This window comes from Microtus oregoni, unplaced genomic scaffold (genome assembly GCF_018167655.1).
Source record: "Microtus oregoni isolate MIOR12 unplaced genomic scaffold, Mior012 000082F_ref0000272, whole genome shotgun sequence".
NCBI lineage: Eukaryota > Metazoa > Chordata > Mammalia > Rodentia > Cricetidae > Microtus > Microtus oregoni.
This window is the reverse complement of record NW_024544542.1, coordinates 2,656,556-2,676,765: the sequence shown is the minus strand read 5'-3', so window position 1 is coordinate 2,676,765 and position 20,210 is coordinate 2,656,556. Positions and strand designations below refer to the sequence as shown.

At 39.6% G+C, this 20,210-nt stretch overlaps 1 protein-coding gene across 1 annotated transcript in view; it reads right to left on the bottom strand.

Moving 5' to 3' along the window:
* Nucleotides 1-20,210, bottom strand: part of LOC121441843 (coiled-coil domain-containing protein 178-like) — a 309,575-nt gene that overhangs the window by 190,952 nt on the left and 98,413 nt on the right. Inside the window, exons 11-15 of the mRNA XM_041643164.1 lie at nt 20,095-20,157; nt 18,926-19,087; nt 17,367-17,480; nt 15,125-15,270; nt 12,588-12,747 (exon numbers count right to left, since the gene is read on the bottom strand). Of these exons, the coding sequence (XP_041499098.1) occupies nt 12,588-12,747; nt 15,125-15,270; nt 17,367-17,480; nt 18,926-19,087; nt 20,095-20,157 (645 nt within the window). The remainder of the gene's footprint in view (nt 1-12,587; nt 12,748-15,124; nt 15,271-17,366; nt 17,481-18,925; nt 19,088-20,094; nt 20,158-20,210) is intronic.

Sequence of the window (20,210 nt, the reverse complement as noted above, 5' to 3'; positions counted from 1 at the left end):
AAACTGGTGCTCAAACAGAAAGGTAGGGGCTACATCCCAACTCCTGTTTTAGAAAGGCCATTGCAGACGGACTGAGGAAGGGGGACCTGATGGGCAGGCAAGGGTGCCGGCTTGCCTTTGTTTCCCTCTGCCACCTCAGCTCAGCTGTAATTCAGGCTTCCTTTGCCAAATGAGGCTGCCCATTTTCCTCTCTCACATTAATGACCTATGATGGCTTCTTCTTCATGTCAAGCGTCTTGAAAGGGATGGTGACTTATGTGGGAGTGTCATATATCAATCTGTTGATTTCATTGGTTAAGCAATAAAGAAACTGCTTTGGCCTCATAGGTTAAAACATAGGTGGTTGGAGTAAACAGAACAGAATGCTGGGAGAAAGAAGCTGAGCAAGAGAGACGCCATGCCCCGCTCCCGGGCAGACACACGCGATGAAGCTCCAACCCAGGATGGACGTAGGCTAGAATCTTCCCGGTAAGTGCACCTAGCTGTGCTACATAGAATATTAGAAATGGGCTAGTCCAGGTGCGAGAGTTAGCCTAGAAGAGGCTAGGTAGAAATGGGCCAAACAGTGTTTAAAAGAATACAGTGTCCGTGTAATTATTTCGGGTAAAGCTAGCTGGGTGGCGGGACACAGCCCCGCGTGGGCGGCCGGGTGCCGGGGATGCAGCCCCGCTGCCCCTATTTCAACAGGTGACCTCTTTAAAACCTCTTTAAAACACACTGTGTTCCCTCCGGACTCAGAACTAGATTTGAGTTGTGTGTGTGACTGAGGCCTCACCCGGGGAATGCCTCGTATGCTGTACTGCTGTATGATATTTATGTCATCCTTAAAAAAACAAAACAAAAACTTGTAGAGAACACAGAGGAGTGTGCCCTAGAGATGTTGACTTACAACATAATTAAGTAAGGTTGTATTAGAAGGACTTTATTCATATAAGTGTGTTACCAGCTGTCTGGGGTCTCTTTGCTGTGTAAGATGAAAACTATGAGTACCCAGAATGACTTGCTTCTGTCGTTTATAGCTCTGAGCCCTTGTGTACACAAGGCTTGTGGCTGGGCGGAAATGCTAAGTGGTGCATACCTTTGAGCATGTGAACTAGAAACGGGGTTTTCCCTGCTTTAGAAGTTAGTTTCCTAGAGCTCCAGAGTCTTAGGTTGGAGGCTTACTGCTCTAGAATTTATTTAATGGCTTGTCAGTGGTCTTGGCAGCTAAGGAAATCTTTAGTTTTTGGTAGCAGCTAGCATCAGCAGTGGTGAAAAGCAGTCAGTGCCAACTAGTTGTACAATCTTGGATGTCAAGACCCTCAGATGCCAAACTTTGACAGGCCCTGTACACTTTTCAGTGACCAGAGCCCACACTCCTGCATCCTTGCTTATCCTCTGCTGTTCATACTGCCTCTACCTCTGTCTCTAAGTCTTCTATAGAATGCTTCAGCAACCACGTTGCTGCTTATGCCATGGCTACTACTGTAGCTACCACACTACTGTCTCTGGTGTTCTACTCCATCAAGTTCATTTTACTATCTCAATCTATTCGATATTCAGAAAGTCAAAGGTAGGAACCCCACCCTAATGTCAATGCAATAGCAATAACAAAACCAGGAGGAATATTTTACGGGCTCAATGTGGTAATAACACAAGGAGAATTGCAGAAATATTTCTCCTTGTTATATATTAATCTTAGCTCAGCACCCAGTCCCACCCATCACAGGCCTTATGTAAGAACTGACTTCACCCAACGTAGACTTTCTGCTGAGCCACCAGGGACTTGCTCCCCTTGACCTGAGAAAGAGTCATTTGGAGGGTGAGCAGGGTCCTTGTTTGATGATTAGGATTGTCTTAGAGTGGTATTCTTCAAGGCCCCTATAGGTGATCAGCAGGGGTCATGACTGAAGTAAGGTTGACAACAACAGAAGTGTTTGTTTCAATGGTCCCAGGTTTCTGCTGGAATATTACCGGAGGATCATATTGGTCCAAAGAAGATAGACTGCCATGAGCACAGCCCAAACTCCTAGGTATGATGGAGGGATCCTTCCACTGCCACTTAGACACTTGAAGAGCACAAAAGTCCGAAGTGGTTACTGGTTATGCTCATTCACAGGGAAAATACAAAGCATCACATAAAAGGACCAAGAAAGGCCAGTTTCAAACTAATGCTTTCCAAAGGCTTGGTCAGTCAATGCTTACTGTGTGCAATTCCTGTGCCAGTGATATGGGGGGAAGTCGGGTCTGAATTGCCTCAGTGGCACAGAATTCAATGTGCTTATTTGAGTAGATTAATAAACCCATCAGTTTGGTGGTCTGCTAAAGCCAGGATGCAAAGATTGCCCACAACCAAATAAGTTAAAACATTAAACGTTCTGGGAAAGAAGGCAGTTGAAGTCAGGGAAATCAGAATCCCAGACTGGCTCTGTAGCTGGGGCTTATCCTTTCTTGGCTATAAGGAGATATCCATACATTAACCCCAGAGTAAGGCTTTGAAATGCAATATCCCCAGTGGCATGGAAAAACCTGTAAATCAGTGGTCTACATATGGCTCTGAGCCAATATTTATCATAAATTTTAAGATGATTCTACCTCCAAAGTATCATCCTCTTAGTTACTCAGCACTAACTAATCTACTGAAAAGGATGTTACAAATGGAACTGGGTGGGGGGCATTAATCAAATGTTCCCAAACCAGGGAGATTTCCCTGGATTATCAGAGTAAACAAAATGGGATGACATCAGACCTGTGACATTTGGACACAGTTTCAGTCTGTCTCCTAATCATAAATTTGGCCTCCAACTTTCTTGGTGTAGTAGAACCTGGTTCTAGAGGACATTTCTCTTAGAAGGGACCATGGTTACCCAGGGACCACAGCTCCTGTGGCACCAAGAGTTCATGAAGAAGCAAGTCTGAGCCTCAGTTGCACTGCATTCCTGACTGCCATGCCTCTCTCAGTTTTGTATTCCTCTGTCTTGCTACTGCCCGTCTCAAAAAAAAGGGGGGGGGGAGGGGGGTGGCTGAGAACCTAATGGGAACACATTGTGCGATGTGTATTTTTTAGTGGTCCTTAGAGAATTTTGCACAGTATGCTTTGATCACATCCACCCCTTCCCCCAGTTCCTCCTAGAGCCATTCCCTCCTTATCCACCCAATCTGTGTCTTCTTAAAAAGAATCAAATTTGTTTTGTACTGTCCTTACAGTCTTTGAAACCTGGACTTCTACTATATTTCTCATTCCTCTAGAGGAAATGTAAGGTGTCTCTTTACCGTAATGAGACATTAGATCTGGGCAAGGATTTGTGTACTATAATGTCAAGCATAGCTTGGCTCCTTTGGTAATTCAATATATAGCAAAGAAATAGCCTATCTGAAAAGAGGTTTGACCTCTGCTCTCTTTTACTGGGAAGAATCTGTGAGTCCCTAAAATAAGATTACTTATATGGGGGCATTGCATGGTCCATCATTGTGACTGATGATGGAGACTTTGGCCCACACTGTGGTACTTCAAACATGTTTTGGAACATTCACAATTGACTGTAGACTAAAGGACAGCCAAGCAAACAATGTTCAGTTAAGATCCAGTTAAATTCTAGACAAAGCAGCTTCCTTAGATGTGCTCCTCTGTGTGTATTGTGCATTTCAGGTCAGAGAGGCAATAACACCTTCAATGACCAGAAGAGGGGGCGTGCAGCTTCACATTCAGATTTCTCCTGGACTCTGGACCATTTGGCTTTCCTTGCTTAATTTTAAATTTATCTTTTCTCTGCGATGAGACAATAGTTAGAAAGGCAATGTTCTGAATTCTTTGAGTTGTTTAGCAAACTCTCAAGCTTGAGAGTGGTTGTGGGGATCCCTGAACTTATTAGCAGCTGATGCCTGCAGTGTGGCAGTCTTGTCTCATAGACACTGTGTCCTTTGGATGAATCATTTAATTTCTGCTTGTCCCAAGTATGGTGACCATAGAGCAGGATATCAGAGGTCTGGTTTACAAGTTCATATTTTTTTTTAGAGGAGCATTTAAGGTTCTACTTTATTAGGCCCTGTTTTTCCTGTCTGTACCCTCCTATTTGATAGGTGATGGTTGTAGTCTTGAGACAGAAACCAAATGAAATTGAGAGTTGATATCATTCCTAGTGCCCGAGAAAGTTCTTTGTGAACAGAACCTTAATTTTCCAGTAAATGGGTGGCATGGGGATAGATATGCCGACTATATTCTGTTTACCTTTGAACTTCAGAAGACCAGTTACTAATGTACATTCAGTTCTATAAGGCTTTAATTCCCCTTAGTGAAGGAGAAGACCATTTGGGTACCTATGATCCACAGTAATGATACCCTAGTTCTTAACAGTTTGCCAAAGGCTTTTGGGATGTTTGTATGTTGGAGGAGGAGAGAGGGGACCATTACAATCCCATATTTGTATCTGAGAAACCAAGTGGTGATGGGAAAGCTATGTTCAATGTCACTCAGTTTAAATTCTCAAAATAAAACTATAAAATTAGAGAAATGTATTTGCTGCCTACCATACTGAATTGGCTCATGAAGGACAAGACCCTTATACTTGAGATTTAAAAAAAAAATTGTCTAATTTTTTTAAAGATAGGGTAGGAAAGAATCTTTTGTCTATAAATTGTTCTGTCTCAGAATTCAACTCTGATACAAACTCATGGGCAAGAATGCAGAAATTGGAGTCAAAGCTGGAAATATTTTTTTTCACTTTTTTGTCTAGCACATTCATTGTCTTTTTCATAAAAAGTGTTTCACATTATAAAAATCAACAAAGGTTATCGAAAAGCATTTTCATTATTTTATATCGTACTGAAAATGAACTTGACACCATACAACAGTTTATATATTTCATTTCCTTTCTCTTTATAGCCTATTTCATTTCCTCTCAAACTGTTATGATTATCATGGCACCCAAATTTGAGATATGCAGTTCCCTCAGGAGGTCAGGTATATGTGTTTTCTGCAAGCAAATAAATCAGACAGTGGAAGAATGATTTGGGTAATGTTGACAATCTCACCCCCCCCCCGCCCCCCGCACACACACACAGTGAACAAAACACTGTGGGATGTTTTGTCAGAGCGTCAGGGCCAGGTTTTTAAAAAACTCCTAATTCTAGCAGGAAAATCTCAGTGATGTGACTTCAGTGGGAAGCCTCTGGTACTTGAAAGCTCTAGTAACTGAAAATGGGTCCCTTTTTGAACCATCACTTTGGTTAGATCTGTGTTTATGGACGCTGCAACTCTACTGATGTCTCGCTTCTGCAGCACTACTTCTTAAAGCAAGCTGAGGTGATCTTCCCGAAGGTCAAGATGCCACGTAAAGGTGAGTGGTCAGTATAATGGGCTAATGGGAGGTGCTCCTAATTATATTAACCAAGAAAGAAAAATAGTGAGCTATGCACTGATTACACCATATTCACACATGCACACACACACAAACATGCTACAATGAGTAATTAGTGATATAGTTTAGATGGCCCTCTGGCAAGACTTGAAAGCCCTTTCTTTTAAACATTTTTGAGAAAGGGAAAGTTTTATTATCCGCCCCCCCATGTGTATGCATGCACTGAAGATAAAAGTCATGGCCTCAGACATGCTGGCAAGTGATCTATCACTGGGCAGGCCTCCAGTCACTTGAACATGCATGTGCATGCCCTTCCCCCTTTTGATTTACTGTTTAGAAACAGCGTATGAAAATGATGCTTCAGAGTCTTCCAGTGATGTTGGCCTTACCTCCCAGAATGGAGGACTTGTCATTTATACCAATGATCTTTATTAAGAATTATGCTTCATGAGATGGAGCACATTCTTGACATTGCCTGGGTGATGAAGAACCAGAGACTAGATTGCCCAGAGTTCTAGAGTAAAACCAAATACTACTGGTCTTTAAAAAAGTAGTGATAAAATGACTCTTAATGATATTCTGTTATACTCATAGATCAGTGCCTTATTCAGCCAGCATCAGAGAAGTCTCCTCCTGCAGAAGATGGGAACAAATACAGAGACCTTCAGCCAGACATAGAGACATATCAAACACTGGTAAGAGAGAGGCAAAGGGGGAGGAACAGACACAGAGAGAGACAGAGAGACAAACAACATTGGAACACAGAACACACAATTTTAAACAGGATGTCTTCAACAAGTCCCTCATGGAGCCCAGTGGAAGATGAGGCAGAAAGAGTTTAAGAGCCAGAGAGGATGGAGGACACAGGAGAATAAGTGTTTCTAAATCAACTGAGCAAAGCTCATTTGAACACAGAGACTGGAACAGCAAGAAGCACAGGGCCCACATAGGTCTGCACCAGTTTCTCTGTGTATATAGTATGGCTTTCAGTTTAGAACCCTTCATGGGACTCCTGAGTGTGCGAACTAGTGAGTCTCTAATTCTCAGCCTTCTTTTGGGGTTCTTTTCATTCTGTTGGTCTGCCTTGTCCAACTTCCATCTGGTGGTTTTTGTTTTATCTTATTTTACTTTGATGTGTTTTGTTGTTATATCTTAGAAACCTGTGCTTTTCTAATGAGAGGCAGAGAGGGGAATGGATCCTGATGGGAAGAGATGTGGGGAGGAACTGGGAGGAAAAAGAGAGAGGCAATACTTTAGTCAGGATATAGTGTATGAGAAAAGAATCAATTTTCAATAAAGGGAGTAAAATAATTGTATACCGACTAATAAAAACTCAATGTTTACTTACTAATTAAACTGGACAATTTTCCAAGTCTCCACCTTTCCAGAGTGGACTTGAGTGTGTCATTCTCTGGCAAAGCAGCTTAGACACATTTCTATGCTTCATCCTTGTTAGAGAATGTTGTTGGAATTAGCTAAATCAGGGATGGAATGAAGATTTTCTTCTCATAGCTCCTATAGTCTAGAACGTCTGGCTGGTTTTAGTAGCACCCTGGTTCTTCATTAGTGCTTCCAACCCACAATTCCTTACACATGTCAGAAGCTATTCCTTCCTTTGAGTTTTAAAGTAATTAGAGAACAGACTACACAGCCAGTCAGCCAGATGCAGTATTTTTAATGGAATTCTGGTCATTTTGACATGCCTAGGAAAGAGTCCGGCTCAAGGACTGGGCCTTCTCTCTCTTCGTACACCTCATCACACCACCAACCCATTTTACCTCAATATCAAACCGGATGGCCTCGCCAACATTTTAATCTCAGAGTTTATGGACTTACTCAAATCACGTTAACTTCAATTCCACAAGTCATTAGCCATTCATACCCATGGTCACCCTTTTTACTTCACTGTCTCCTGGAGTGACTCCACCTCACCTGCTGAGTCCAGTCTTGGGGTCTGTTGCTTCTGTTCACATTCCTTCCCATTTCGTGCTGGCCTGACTTGATATATCTACTTTGGTCTAATTTTTTCTGATAGTGCTGAATTCATGAAGCCTCTCATGCAGCATCTTCCCCCCAAAGTTTCCTAGAGGGGAAACTACACCCAAACTCTTGCTCCCTGAGTTCTAGACTCCTAGCTTCAATTTGTTGCTGAGCACCAAGTAGCTCCTCCACGTTTATTATATTATATTATGCCAGTTCACACATTTTCTTTAATGCACAGACCCTATTTCTAGATAACTATGCCATGAGGTATCAGGTTATCAGCGTTACAATCCTCATATTAACATCTGGACAATGCTTCTCAGCCTCAGCAGCAGAGTCATTTATGTTCTGTCTATTGGAACAACAACAGAAATCTGGTCCTCAGTCATTAGAAGTTCTTGGTGTCACTACAGAAGTCTTTCCTGGTCCCACATTATCTAACATCCTGCATTCCCCTCCAACGCACGCATATAATCTGTCAAAGTCAATTCCTCTTCTGTCATGGAAAACACAGAGCTATTCCTCTTGCCACAGCAGCATAAAGATCAGGTCTCTGTGTATTTGTGTGTGGGGTTTGTGTTCCTTTGGCGTACGTGTGGGTGTATGTATGTATGGAGGCCAGAGGTCAAGGTCGGGTGTTGTCTTCAACTGTTCTCCACACCCTACTCTTTGAGACAGGTTCTGTAGCAGAGCCTAGAAATTATCAATGTAGCTGGGCTACCTGCCCATCGAGTTCCAGGGATCTGCCCCAACTCTGGAGTGATAGATGTAGACCATTGTATTTGCCTTTTACGGGGCTAAAGAGGTGTGGATACTATCTAAATGCATGATGTACATATATGAAAATGCCATCATGCAGCCTGTCATCATGAATAACTGATAACTGCTCACAAAATTTAAGAAGTTCTGGGTTTTACTGATAGTCTGCAGTGGGTAAGGCACTGAAAATGGCAATGTACTAGAGAATGCAAAGCAACTGTAAAAATACAACATGTAAACTGTGTTCATAAAATGCTACAATTATGTAGAAAAATATGCATAGAAAACTCACAAAGAATAACAGCCAAAGACTGTAAGAGACGCCTCTAAGCTGCTGGGAGTGATAAAGGATAAAGGTGGTAGCAGGTTCTCTACATAGATAAAAGCTAAAGATGGTGGCCAGTTCTCTGCGTAAATAAAAGCTAAAGGTGGTGGCCGGTTCTCTGCATAAATAAAATTCTCTTCTGATTTCATGTATGCAGTTTAACATTGTATTAGCAGTAATTCTGGGACCTAGCAGAGAGATGAGAAAAGAAAGAAAAGCTCCTTTTCTTTAGTAAATCAAATATTCATAATCTTTTGAATTTATATTTAAGAACCCACTATTCCATGTAGTACCCTTCTCCTGATTTCTAAGTGTTTGTGACCAGTTCAGCATTAGGTATGGGTAAAAACTCCATTTCTTGATGCAATATTAGCACTTCTTGTTACCTGCTGTCAAATAAAATGTGCTTTTCCCAGTCAGCCACAGACTTCTGATGTGCCAAGTTCATACGTTCTATGGCTCACTGATAACCATATTGGCAACACTGGTACAGAAAGCCTTCATTATGTGAAACACGTTCCTCATGCTAAGAACTTTCATGTTGTATTAAAATGGTTTCTCTGTCAGGAATGTTATCACTAAGAAAAACTTCCCATGTCAGGGAAATTCATTGGTTGATTCCTCTTTTCCACCAGTTTATTATTCATCAATTTCCATTACTGAGACCATAAATGATGTGGTTATTTTCTTCCTGCTATTAATCGTCAATGTTTCTGGACACTGTATGAAGGTCACCATTTGTGACTTGAGTTTTGTCTCAGTACTTATGTCTACTGTCCATAGTCCATCTTCCTGCTGGTGCAAAGTTCTTAGTACCTAGAATTCCATTACACTACATGGAGTGTTGTAAACAGAGTACTACTTATGAAATGGTTGTTGGTAAATAATAAATGGTGAGTGCTCAATAAGAGAACTAACTCACACACTTTAACAAGCTTTGAAGTTAGAGCCTAGGTTAAAGTTATCTGACTTTTGTTATTTAGACACCTGGCTGTTGAATGAGGTTGGGGAAGGGTTACCATTTTGTTAGAAGACAAGTATTCTCCGTGTGAAATGGTCAAGGAATAACTGACTAGGAAAATGTTGGACTCTGGTAATAATGGGGGGAAGAGATACCTCCCTACACAGAGAAATAGTAAGCAAAGTTAGCAAGGAAAGCACTGAGATACCATCTGTGTATGTACTCAGTCTGGAACTGTTCTTCCAGTGTAGTTCATTGCCATCCCCTCATCACATAAAGGACAAAGAGCAGAGATTGAATGTTGCAAGGAGCGGGTTGCTTGTTCATTCCGGCTTCCTGGCAAGCTTACACCCAAAATAACCACACAGAAACTGTATTAATTAAATCACTGCTTAGCCATTAGCTCTATCTTCTTATTGGCTAACTCTTACATATTAGTTTAACCCATCTCCATTAATCTGTGTATTGTCACATGGCAGTGGTTTGCCAGATATTCTAACCGGCATTCATCTCTGGCAGAGGATCCCAGATCCGACTCTGCCCTTCTTTTCCCCAGCATTCAGTTCTGCTTTCTCCACCTACCTAAGTTCCACCCCATCAACTAGGCCAAGGCAGTTTCTTTGTTCATTAACCAATGAAAGCAACACACAAAGAGAAGGAACTTTTACACCAATTGAATACAGGAAACAACAAATGAATAAAAAACAACAATAAAAACAAAACCCCCAGAGAGAAGCTTTGCCATGGAGAAAGTCTGGGCTGCCAAGAGAACACAGAGTAGAATGTAATGTCAAGCCCTGTTAATAGTTGCTCACATTTTTAACTTTGTGTTTTACATCATCGATCAATGCTATAGAAGATATTGTCTTTATTTTTTAGACAACATCTACAGGTGATCTATAATTGTGATTAATTCTTCTGCCCAAAGGGGGCAGTCTAGATCAATAACACCAAGTTTAGCTTTCATGAGACATTTCCTATCATGCAGTGCCTTGTAGAGGCATTTATGAACTTACAGTTTCTAAAGAGGAATGTCATCATGGCCACTGGGAGGAAAGGAAGCATATTGCATTTCCACACTGTTCACTGCCAGAAACCTAATCTCATTCACACACAAAGATCATCCTTAATGTGGAGACTTAGTAACCCGTGAACCTTAAATGTTCTTATCACACAGCTGAACTCTATGCTTTGGGTCACAGATGGCAAGCCATTTGGATAAATCTATCCAAGAAACAGATTAAGAGTCAACTTCATATAGTCAGGTTCCTAATGAGCATTATTGAGGTAAATCAAAGAATCCTTCAGGTCAGAAACAATAGAAGACATAACTATTTCACTTGAGGGGATCGAGAGGGTGGCAAACATTTCAGATATGATGGAGGACAGAAAGGGTCAGGAGTGGGAACAGAGGAGGAGCAGGAGGATGAGAGACTGGTACCAGAAAACAGCAGGAGTGTTCTCGGGCCACGTCTGGACTATCAGATCGGTGCAGTCTAAAAGAACTCTTGCTTCTTGCTACTGTCACGCCTGCATACGGCCAGCAAACTAAATACCAAAGCAGAGGGCCTCAAACATCCATGCATGGCTGTAAATATCTACCCATCCGTTCATGACCCAAGTGTTCACGGACTTCCTCCCTGAGCTCTGAGTTTTTGAGACAAAGGAAAGAAAAATAGCTGCATAGCTGCCTTCATCCAAAAAGAGCTCAACTGACCACAAACAAGTTCCTGTGAGTCAATCAAAGGGGTTAAGATGGAGACCACCGCTGAGCAAAACGCTGGACCCATACCATGCTTCTAAGGGGGCTGTAGGGCTGGAGATTTGTGGGTAGAAAGGCACGGACTGGATTTTTGGTGGAAAGAACGGCAAATCTCTGTAAGCTAGGGGCTGGTTAGGTCAGGCATGGTTTTCTTCATCTCTCTCCTGGTGACTGTTTTTTGGCATTTCACTGATTATTGTTCCACTGAAGTGCTGAAGTGCCGGTCAAGGAGGGATTGCTGGCATTCCAACGTGTGCTCAGCACCAGAACTGTGAAATGGGATTGAACTCAGAGAAGTGATGCTACAGTTTCAGTAACAAGGGGGCGAAGGACAGTGCTCGAGTAAGCAAATGACAAAGTCATGTAGTGAGAGCTGCTTTTTAGTCTCAGCTTTTGAGTCCTCATGGTCACAGGCCTGAGACTTAAACACCGGAGTTCTCAGAATCGATTCCTCGACTGGGGAGGAGGCATCGTTTATCGCCACTAGATGGCGCCAAACATTTTCATTTTTAAGGAAGGAAAAAAGGAAACTTTTCAGTAGCCAAGCCACATTCAAGTAAAAGACTGTTACTTACCACCACTATTTATAAAACTATTATTAATTTAATCATTACTTAATAATGAATGATTCAGAACCACTATGAATGCTCCTGTGAGGTACATTTGAGCCAATTTTTAAAAAAAATTAATAAAGCTTTCTTTGCCTTATGAAAGAACAAAAGGAAATTGAAATAAGTATATATATCATAATAGAATATATAAGTATAAAATAGTAGGATTAAATAAGCTGATAAAAGTTATTATAAAATATTGTAGATATCTATTTGGGCAAAAAATAGATATTATTTTGTTTTCAGGAGAACTTTGCGTTGTACAATGAAAAAATTGAAATTTCAACACATTTTTAAACTCTTACTAGCTTATTGCAATGATGTATAACAAAAACCATTGTAAATTGTAAAAGAGGATAGTATAATGAATGTGTTTAGTTAGACTCTATATAAAAATTAATAATATATTTAGCTTCATATAGTTTGATTAATAAAATTCAGGTGCAAGACATATTTTGGCGTATGATTTCAAAGGGTTAGACACATTCTTAAAGAAAAGAACGTAAAGTGTTTTCACTTAACCAATAAAAGTGACTTGTAATACTATTTTTGCATGGAAATAAAGCAGCAGCAGCATCCTATCTCTCCACTGGAAGAACACAACCTACATTCTTACTTCAGTAAAGCGAGGAACAGTAAAGTCAGAGTCCACAGAGAATGCACAGAAAGTACGATGCCCCGCGTGAACACACAAGGACTACTCCAGAAAGAAATATAAAAGCCACAGGCTTATTGCATGAACACAATGACTTTTAAAATCTAAGTAGCGCTATCACACCAGCCCCAAATGAAGAGTGCGCAGCATGTTTGGCTATCGCCGTGTTTCCTCTCATGTTCATGTAGGACTCACCCGTATATCGGGCAGGGTGCTCTTTCTCATGTCCAAAAGCTTTTGGAATCGCCTCTCCTCCTCGAAGATCCTCTCTTCACAGTGCTGCTTCTCCTTCATGAGATGGTCATACACACCCTGTGCGTGTTCCCTGTCAAATCTCAGCTTGAAGAACTCTTCGCTGTGGGGAAGGAGTTTCACATGTGATCTCGGGGCTTACAGAAGAAAAATACTAGTCTCTAAAAAGCGTCAGGAAGTCAGTAAGACAATAGCGTCAACAATAAACACGCTTAAGAAGCTATTGCCAGTGTGAGCTGTGATCAGAACGCAGAAGCAACACTACAGAGCAGGTCCCTGGATTTTAGTCAGGTATTCTGTCATAGCAGTGCACGACACCCAAAAAGGTTGAGGAGGATTTGTGGCCCATCTTAGGTCTTTATAAATCTAGTGCAATTTGTATAATTCTAAGTTTATACTTTTTAGACCTATTTAATTTTCTTTCTATTCCCCGTCTCCCTCTCTGTCTTTCTTTCTTTTTCTTTGAGACAGGTCTCTCTGTGTAACAATTCTGATTGTAACTCACTTTGTAGACCAGGCTGGGCCCTAACCCACAGAGACCCACCTGCCTCTGTCTCCTCAGAGCTGGGATTAAAGGTGTATGCCACCACCACCACCTGTCTTTTTCTTGCTTTTATATATGATATGACAAAGATAAATTAGTCTTTTGCAGATAATAGCTATATGACCATTGTAAACAGACACTGCACTTTTGTTTCCAGGCTGCCCAGACCGGAGTAATTACACAGAAACTATATTAATTACAAGACTGTTTGGCCGATGGCTCAGGCATATTTCTAGTTATCTCTTACATCTTAAATTAACCCATTTCTATTTCTCTATGTATTGCCATGTGAGTGTGGAGTCACTTCATTTTCTACATGTCTTGTTTCCTCAGCGGCTGGCTGTCCTTTTCTCAACTCTGTCTACACTCTCTCTTTGTCTCTGTTCAGATTTCCCAGCTGGATACTCTGCTAAGCCATTGGCCAAAACAGCTTTATTCATCAACCAGTAAAAGCAACACATATACAGAAGGGCATCCCACATCATCTCCCCCTTTCTGTCTAATTACAAAGGAAGGTTTTAACTTTAAAATAGTAAAATTACATAGACAAAACAGTTATCAAGCAATAATTATAGTTATAATGATATTAACTATAGTTATAATATATATAGTTTAGGTATATAGTTATACTTATATATAGTTACAGTTATAATATAATAATCAAAACTATAAACTATAATTATGTATAATTATATATATAATTTGACTATATATTATATATTATTAACTATATTATATATACTTTGACCATATAATATATATAATTATATATATTACATATAAATATGTTTTATATGTTTATATATAGAAGCCTTGTTATCCAGCTCGGTATTAGGGTTAGGTTTATATATTAAATCATATATATATGTATATGTATATATGTATATGCTTTGAACTCACAGAGGTCCATCTGACTCTGTCTCCCAAATTCTGGAATTAAAGATGTGTGTCATTGTTGCCTGACCTCTAGTGGCTTTATCTTTGCCTCTGGTCTGCAGGTAAGGTTTGTTTATCAAAATACAAATAATATACCACTACATATCATGATCATATAGCCCTCTAAGGTGAACTGACTTAAGTCCACTAGAGAGTATCTTGTTTCTGGCTACACGTAGCTGTTCTTTGCTTGTATTTTTATGCATGTATGCGCATGAGTGTGTGGAGTGTGACGTATATGGACAGGAGTGCAGGCTTTGGTGTGGAGGGCAGAGGCTCTCCTATAGTAGGGCAGGTCCACTTTTGATTTTTTAATCAAATTAACTGCCATGTGCTTAATGTGCTAATATTTTGTTGGCTATCAAGCCACCATCCTAATGTGATCTGTCAGTTACCCTCCAATCATTATGCAAACCTATTTTATGATATTTAACAAAAGAGGAAACAGAATCAACATGAACACAGGATGAGAGTACAATTTCCGCATGAGGACACATGGACACCCTGTGGGCCTGAGAACACCGTCTTAGGAGCCAAGGACCCTTTTCAGGGACAGCACCCCTGGTAGGTGAAGTGTGCTCATGAAGAGGCCACTGAAGAAGGGAGAAGTGAAAAGTTGATAGAGTCTATAGAATGTTTGTTTCTAAATTCTTCCCTCAAAACTGTAACTTGCAAGGTTAGGAGGAAGCCATAAAATATTAAACATGGCTCACAAATACTAACAATGTGTTGAATTAATGAATGATATTAATAACAGAGAAAAATTCACATATGTGGAAAAAGAGAAATACCACCAAAAAATAAACCCAGGGGAGAAATAAAGAAGGAAAGCAATTTGTAATTATACACAAATAAATAAAAAATGGTTAAAAATTGTATTTTATCACATACTTCAGATAAAATTCTGAAAATATGAACCATCTTAAGAACGTATTTTAAATATAAAAATCCGATTTTATTAATCATAGAGTAAATATGATTCTTATTTTGCAAAACTTACTTCAGCATTTCAAGTCTATCTTCATAATTTACTTTTTCCAGTTTCATTGTTTTTATCTCTTTATTCAGTTCTTTGCTTTTTGCATTGAAAACAATTGTTTTATGTTTAGTTTGCTCTATTTCTTGATGAATCAGTGAACGTTTTCCCTAAAAAAAAAAAAAAATGTTTCAAAGATTTCTTTTTAACACTTTGGAATTTAGAGACATGGCTACACAAGCTACATAGGCAGTAGAAGAGCAGTGACATAGGGGACAATGTAAACGTCATGGCGACAGGGCTGGCTGTACAGACAAGAAAAGAGTAACGATTTCTTAGCATGGTAGACCATGGTGTAAGCACATGTTCTAACATCACCATCCTAAGCTTAGAATCACATCTTTGCTCTTTGAGCTCCCACCTACGTTGACGCCAGCCTGCCACATGTCCTAAAATACATAAACTTTCTGTCTCAAGACACACTCGCATAACTCTGGTTCTCACCCGCACAGGATGACCCTTGAGGGGTGTGTGTGGAATGTCAGCTAAGCACAGATGCTCTCTCATCTTTCAAACAACACAAAACCACATTTTGTTAGCACAACTTCCTGGGGTGATTCCGGGAAAATAAATCTATGCTGAGGTGTCTCTTAGGTGAGTTGACCTCTAATAAAGGGTTGTAAAATTAAGAAGCCTTTTTATCACTACTGAATAAAACAGGGTTAAGATGTTTATGCTGGCAATACAGTGTGGATTATTACCATATTACTGGCCAAAGCTGAATAAACTTAAGTCTTTGTATGACCAAAACAAGAGGAATGGAAAAAAAAATGGCTTTAGCTATCTAAATGAAGATTCTTTCTAAAACCAACAATTTCCTAGTAAATGAAACATTTTCAATTATATATTTTAAATAAATCTAAATCTTTTAAAAATAATAACCTATATTGTCAAATTATATGTCATTATTATAATATTTTTATCAATGATTAAGGATATGTCTTACTAAACTTTCTATTCAATAAACATATTTTTGATAAATGATGATTTTATGAATTAAAGAAAATTGGATTACTAGATTTCGAGCCGAAACCTTCTTTCGCCCTTCCCCTCTCTTCCCTTCCTTTCTGTCTCCCTTCCTTCCTCTCTCTGGCTCCCCTCCTTTTTCCTCTTTTCCTGTTAAGGTCACCCATGTCAGGGTAATAAAATGAGTGAAATTGGTGGTGTATAAACATTCAATGGACTGAGAAGTTCAGAAATAGAAGGCAAGCAGGTTTGGTGCCTGTAGGAGGTTCTTCTGTCTATGTGCTGCTTGCATTGGTTGAATAAAGAAACTGCCTTAGCCTTTTGATGGGGCAGCACTTAAGCAGGTGGAGTAGACAGAACAGAATGCTGTGAAGAAGAGTGTGTGTGAGAGAGAGGCCATGAAGCTCCTACCTGAGACTGACGTTGGTTAGAATCTTTTCTGGTAAGGCACAATCTCATGGTGCTACACAGATTATTAGAAGTAGGTTAAATAAAGATGTGAGAGTTAGCCAATAAGAGGTTAGAACTAATGGGCCAGACAGTGTTTAAATGAATACAGTTTCTGGGTTGTTATTTTGGGTGTAAGCTAGCCGGGTGGCCCAGACAAAAAGCAGGCCTTCACTCCTCCTACAACAGGTGCCTGCTCAGGGCTCATTCTTTTGAAAAGATGCTATCTTCTTGCTGTGTCCTCACATAGGGAAAGGAGTGAGCTTGGCCCCTGGGATGCATTTAAAAGGCATTGGTCCCAGTCACAGGGGTGGAGCCCTCAGGTGTTCCTCTAACCAACACCCCAACAACAGAGACCCTCTCCGGAGTAGAATTATGGGAGGGTACCAATATTCTTCTCCTTCTCATGGGCCTTGCTTTCCTTCCTCCATTCATCTTTCTTTTGCCTCATTACTTCCTAGAAGTTCCACGTAGAGATCAGTGGGAGAGCCAGGAGAGTAGCAAATTCCTGCGTAAACCCAGCATGAATTTTGGGTTGCTCTGGGTTATTTTCCTGCTAAAGGCTATGTGCCTTATAGACTAGAGCAGTGGGAAAGACAGGATATATAGCTGCAGTGTGTGTGTGTGTGTGCACGTGTGTGTGCGCACGTGTGTGTGCATGTATGTGTGTGGTGTGTGTGCAGAGACCATTTAGTGAGAGCAATTCTAACGCAAGACATCACTTTACAATTATATTTGCCTAATGAGTTCTCATTGGCATAAGAAATTATAAGTTGAAAATTTAATTTATCACCTCAGTTTGTGTGAGTTCCTTACGACTTTTCTTGCTCTTTCTTCGTAGCTTTTTCTTTGTTGCCTCTACTTTCCGTCTTACAAGTTCTTTCCTCCCCCGTATCTCATTAAGCATCTAGAGGACATTCAGATTTTATGTTATATAATATTTGTGATCCAATTGCCCTGATTCAGATAAATAGTACGTAGTGGTTATCTTAATAATCACAATGTTTATTTTAATGTATGAAAGGAAAGGTATACAGCCAGTGAGTTCTTAACTGTGGCACCTCTCATCCCAATACATTGTTTACATTAGCTGAGTCATGGAAGGTCTAATCTGTTTCAAATAAATAAGCAAACATGATGAACATCCATAGAAATTAAAATATTTCATTATAATATTTAAAATGTTTCAGCTAAAATTGAAGCTCTAAACACAAATTATGAGAAACCATTATCAAATAAAAATGTACAAAAGCTTATACTTCCCCAGAATTTGTGCTAAATGCTAATTCTTAAAATTTATTAGTTTTTAAAACACAAAATAAGAATTGATTGGTGAACAACAAGAACATATAAAGCTAGACTATTAGAATATTAAGGGGAAACAAATGTCATCAATTGTTGGTAGAAGTCATTATTATACTCAGAAAATGACATTGAGAAGCTTAATATAATTAATAAATCCCCACTCATTAATGTTAGAAGGAGTCATTATTAAAACCAGTTATCCGTCTAGGTTTAGTACTGTTATGTGTATGTAAGGATCCCATTTAGAAATCTCCACTTGCTCAACCTGGTTAGGCTCCAGTTTTCTGTGGTTTATAATGCAAGACTTTGAAAGTCAAAAAATAAATTTTTAGCAGTAATTCCTTGTAACTCACAGTTTAGAAACCTAAGCCTTTTGAAAATTATTAATAACCAAAGTCAGACCATCATTTGCAAAAAGTATTTTAGAAAAGCCCTACAATGTTGGCAAATCGCCCCAAGTATATGTGTGTCCTCCATACAGGGAAAGACAAGAATGTATCTCTACTGACACGCCCTCCACTTCTCTGAAAGATAAATGACAGGATGCACATATATTTGTCCATGATTTTTTTTTGGGGAGGAAGGGCCAGTAATATCAGTTACTGACAGGAATGTGTAGTTTTGAAAATATTTTACTCACATTAGCTTTATTTTTCACACTAGCTGTCTTAACTTTCACCAAAAACTTACCTAGAAAATGTCAAGGTGCCTCATATTTTATATTTGAGTCAACATAACGCTTAGCATCCCATTCAGAAGCAGTGGAGACCGAACTGAGTGCTCTTGCTGGGCAGTCTCACCAGGCAAGTCCCTGGTCACTCAGTTCAGGATGGGTTGCCCTAAGTAAGGCAGACTCGAGGGTTGTAGAGTTCTTCAGTGAATCAATGGCATGAAAGAGCAACTTGGAGGGCGTGTGATTTCCCAATAAGAAACCATAAATTTCTATATAATATTTTCACATACATTACTTAGCAACCTAAATATCCCTGAAAATTAGCTATTAGTTGTGAATTACTGTCTATGTCCTGAATTATTGTGAATGCTTACTGCCGAGTGTTGACGGTGGAGAATTCTGATTCGTACAACATCTGCTTCTATCTGGCGCAGTGGCAGCTCGACTTCTGTCAGTGCCGTACTATAGAGGGCTTTTCTTCTTATATACTCCTGCATCTCCAAGAACTGCATTTCTTCAATGGAAAATAATCTTTTCTGCCAGCCAAGATTGCAAATCATTCATTCGGTGTTAATGACACATGTATTTATTAAGACAAATTTAGTGTTGTTGTTACTAAAATCAAAGACTGCAGTCCCTCACGGAAAAGTAAGGGGTGAGAACGCGCTATTTTAAACAGCATGCAGCTGTTGAACAAACGTGAGAGAAAAATCAAATAGACAACAAAGACCAAGAGCATGCTGATGACACACACTAGGATGTATCTAATTCTTGAAATGTAAGACAAAAGCGACCAGGGAGCAAGGCAGGCACGAGAAATTGTTAGGCAAAATGACTTGTCTAACTATGGAAATATTGAGTAAATATCGACAGAAAAGATACCTCCAAAAGACAAAATACCTATAATAAAGCATAGAAGACACTTCCAAATTTGTCTTTGCTTTATAGAGTTCGATTAAGGATGCTAAAAAAATCACCCATCACATGAATATGGATTTCTTTGACTTGCGATTTTAATTTTCCAATCATGATAATTACAACTCTTATATATGTATTTCTAAGGGGAAGCATTCTGGAATATATCAGGGATAAGCAAGATTGAAAAACGGAACTTGGTTTGGCTAGTGATCATGCTTCCATTTCAAAGCTTTTATATAGAAATATCATAGCACATTTTTTTTTTAATCGGGGTTAAATAAAGAAATTCCGGTGAGAGACACTAAAAGTAAAGAAAACGTAACATCATCAGAAAGCAAACTAAAGAGTTAGACAGTCAGGAATAAGAGCCAATGCCCTTTCACTAGACTGGCAGAAATTCCCATTAAGCCACAAAATGAGATATGTGCATGGGAGGTCAGTTTCTTTATGCATGATCAGACAGTCTAGTTGTACACAGAGGCCAACTGTCATCAGCTAAGGAGAGAAAAGTGCTGGCTTGCAAACCAAGCAGTGACAAAAGATGCCTCATTACAGGCAAATTTAAAATGCTAAGTAAAATGCAAATTAAAGGAAGAAGGAAATGCAGAAGCCAAATTAGTATTACCTGAATCTCCATCCCAGTAGTCATTTCAGCTCGTGTGAGCTTCTTCAGGAAGTCCTCTCTACCCTGTGTGTCACAAGTTGTCAAACACAGACTTTATTAACAGGATATTTAGAAAT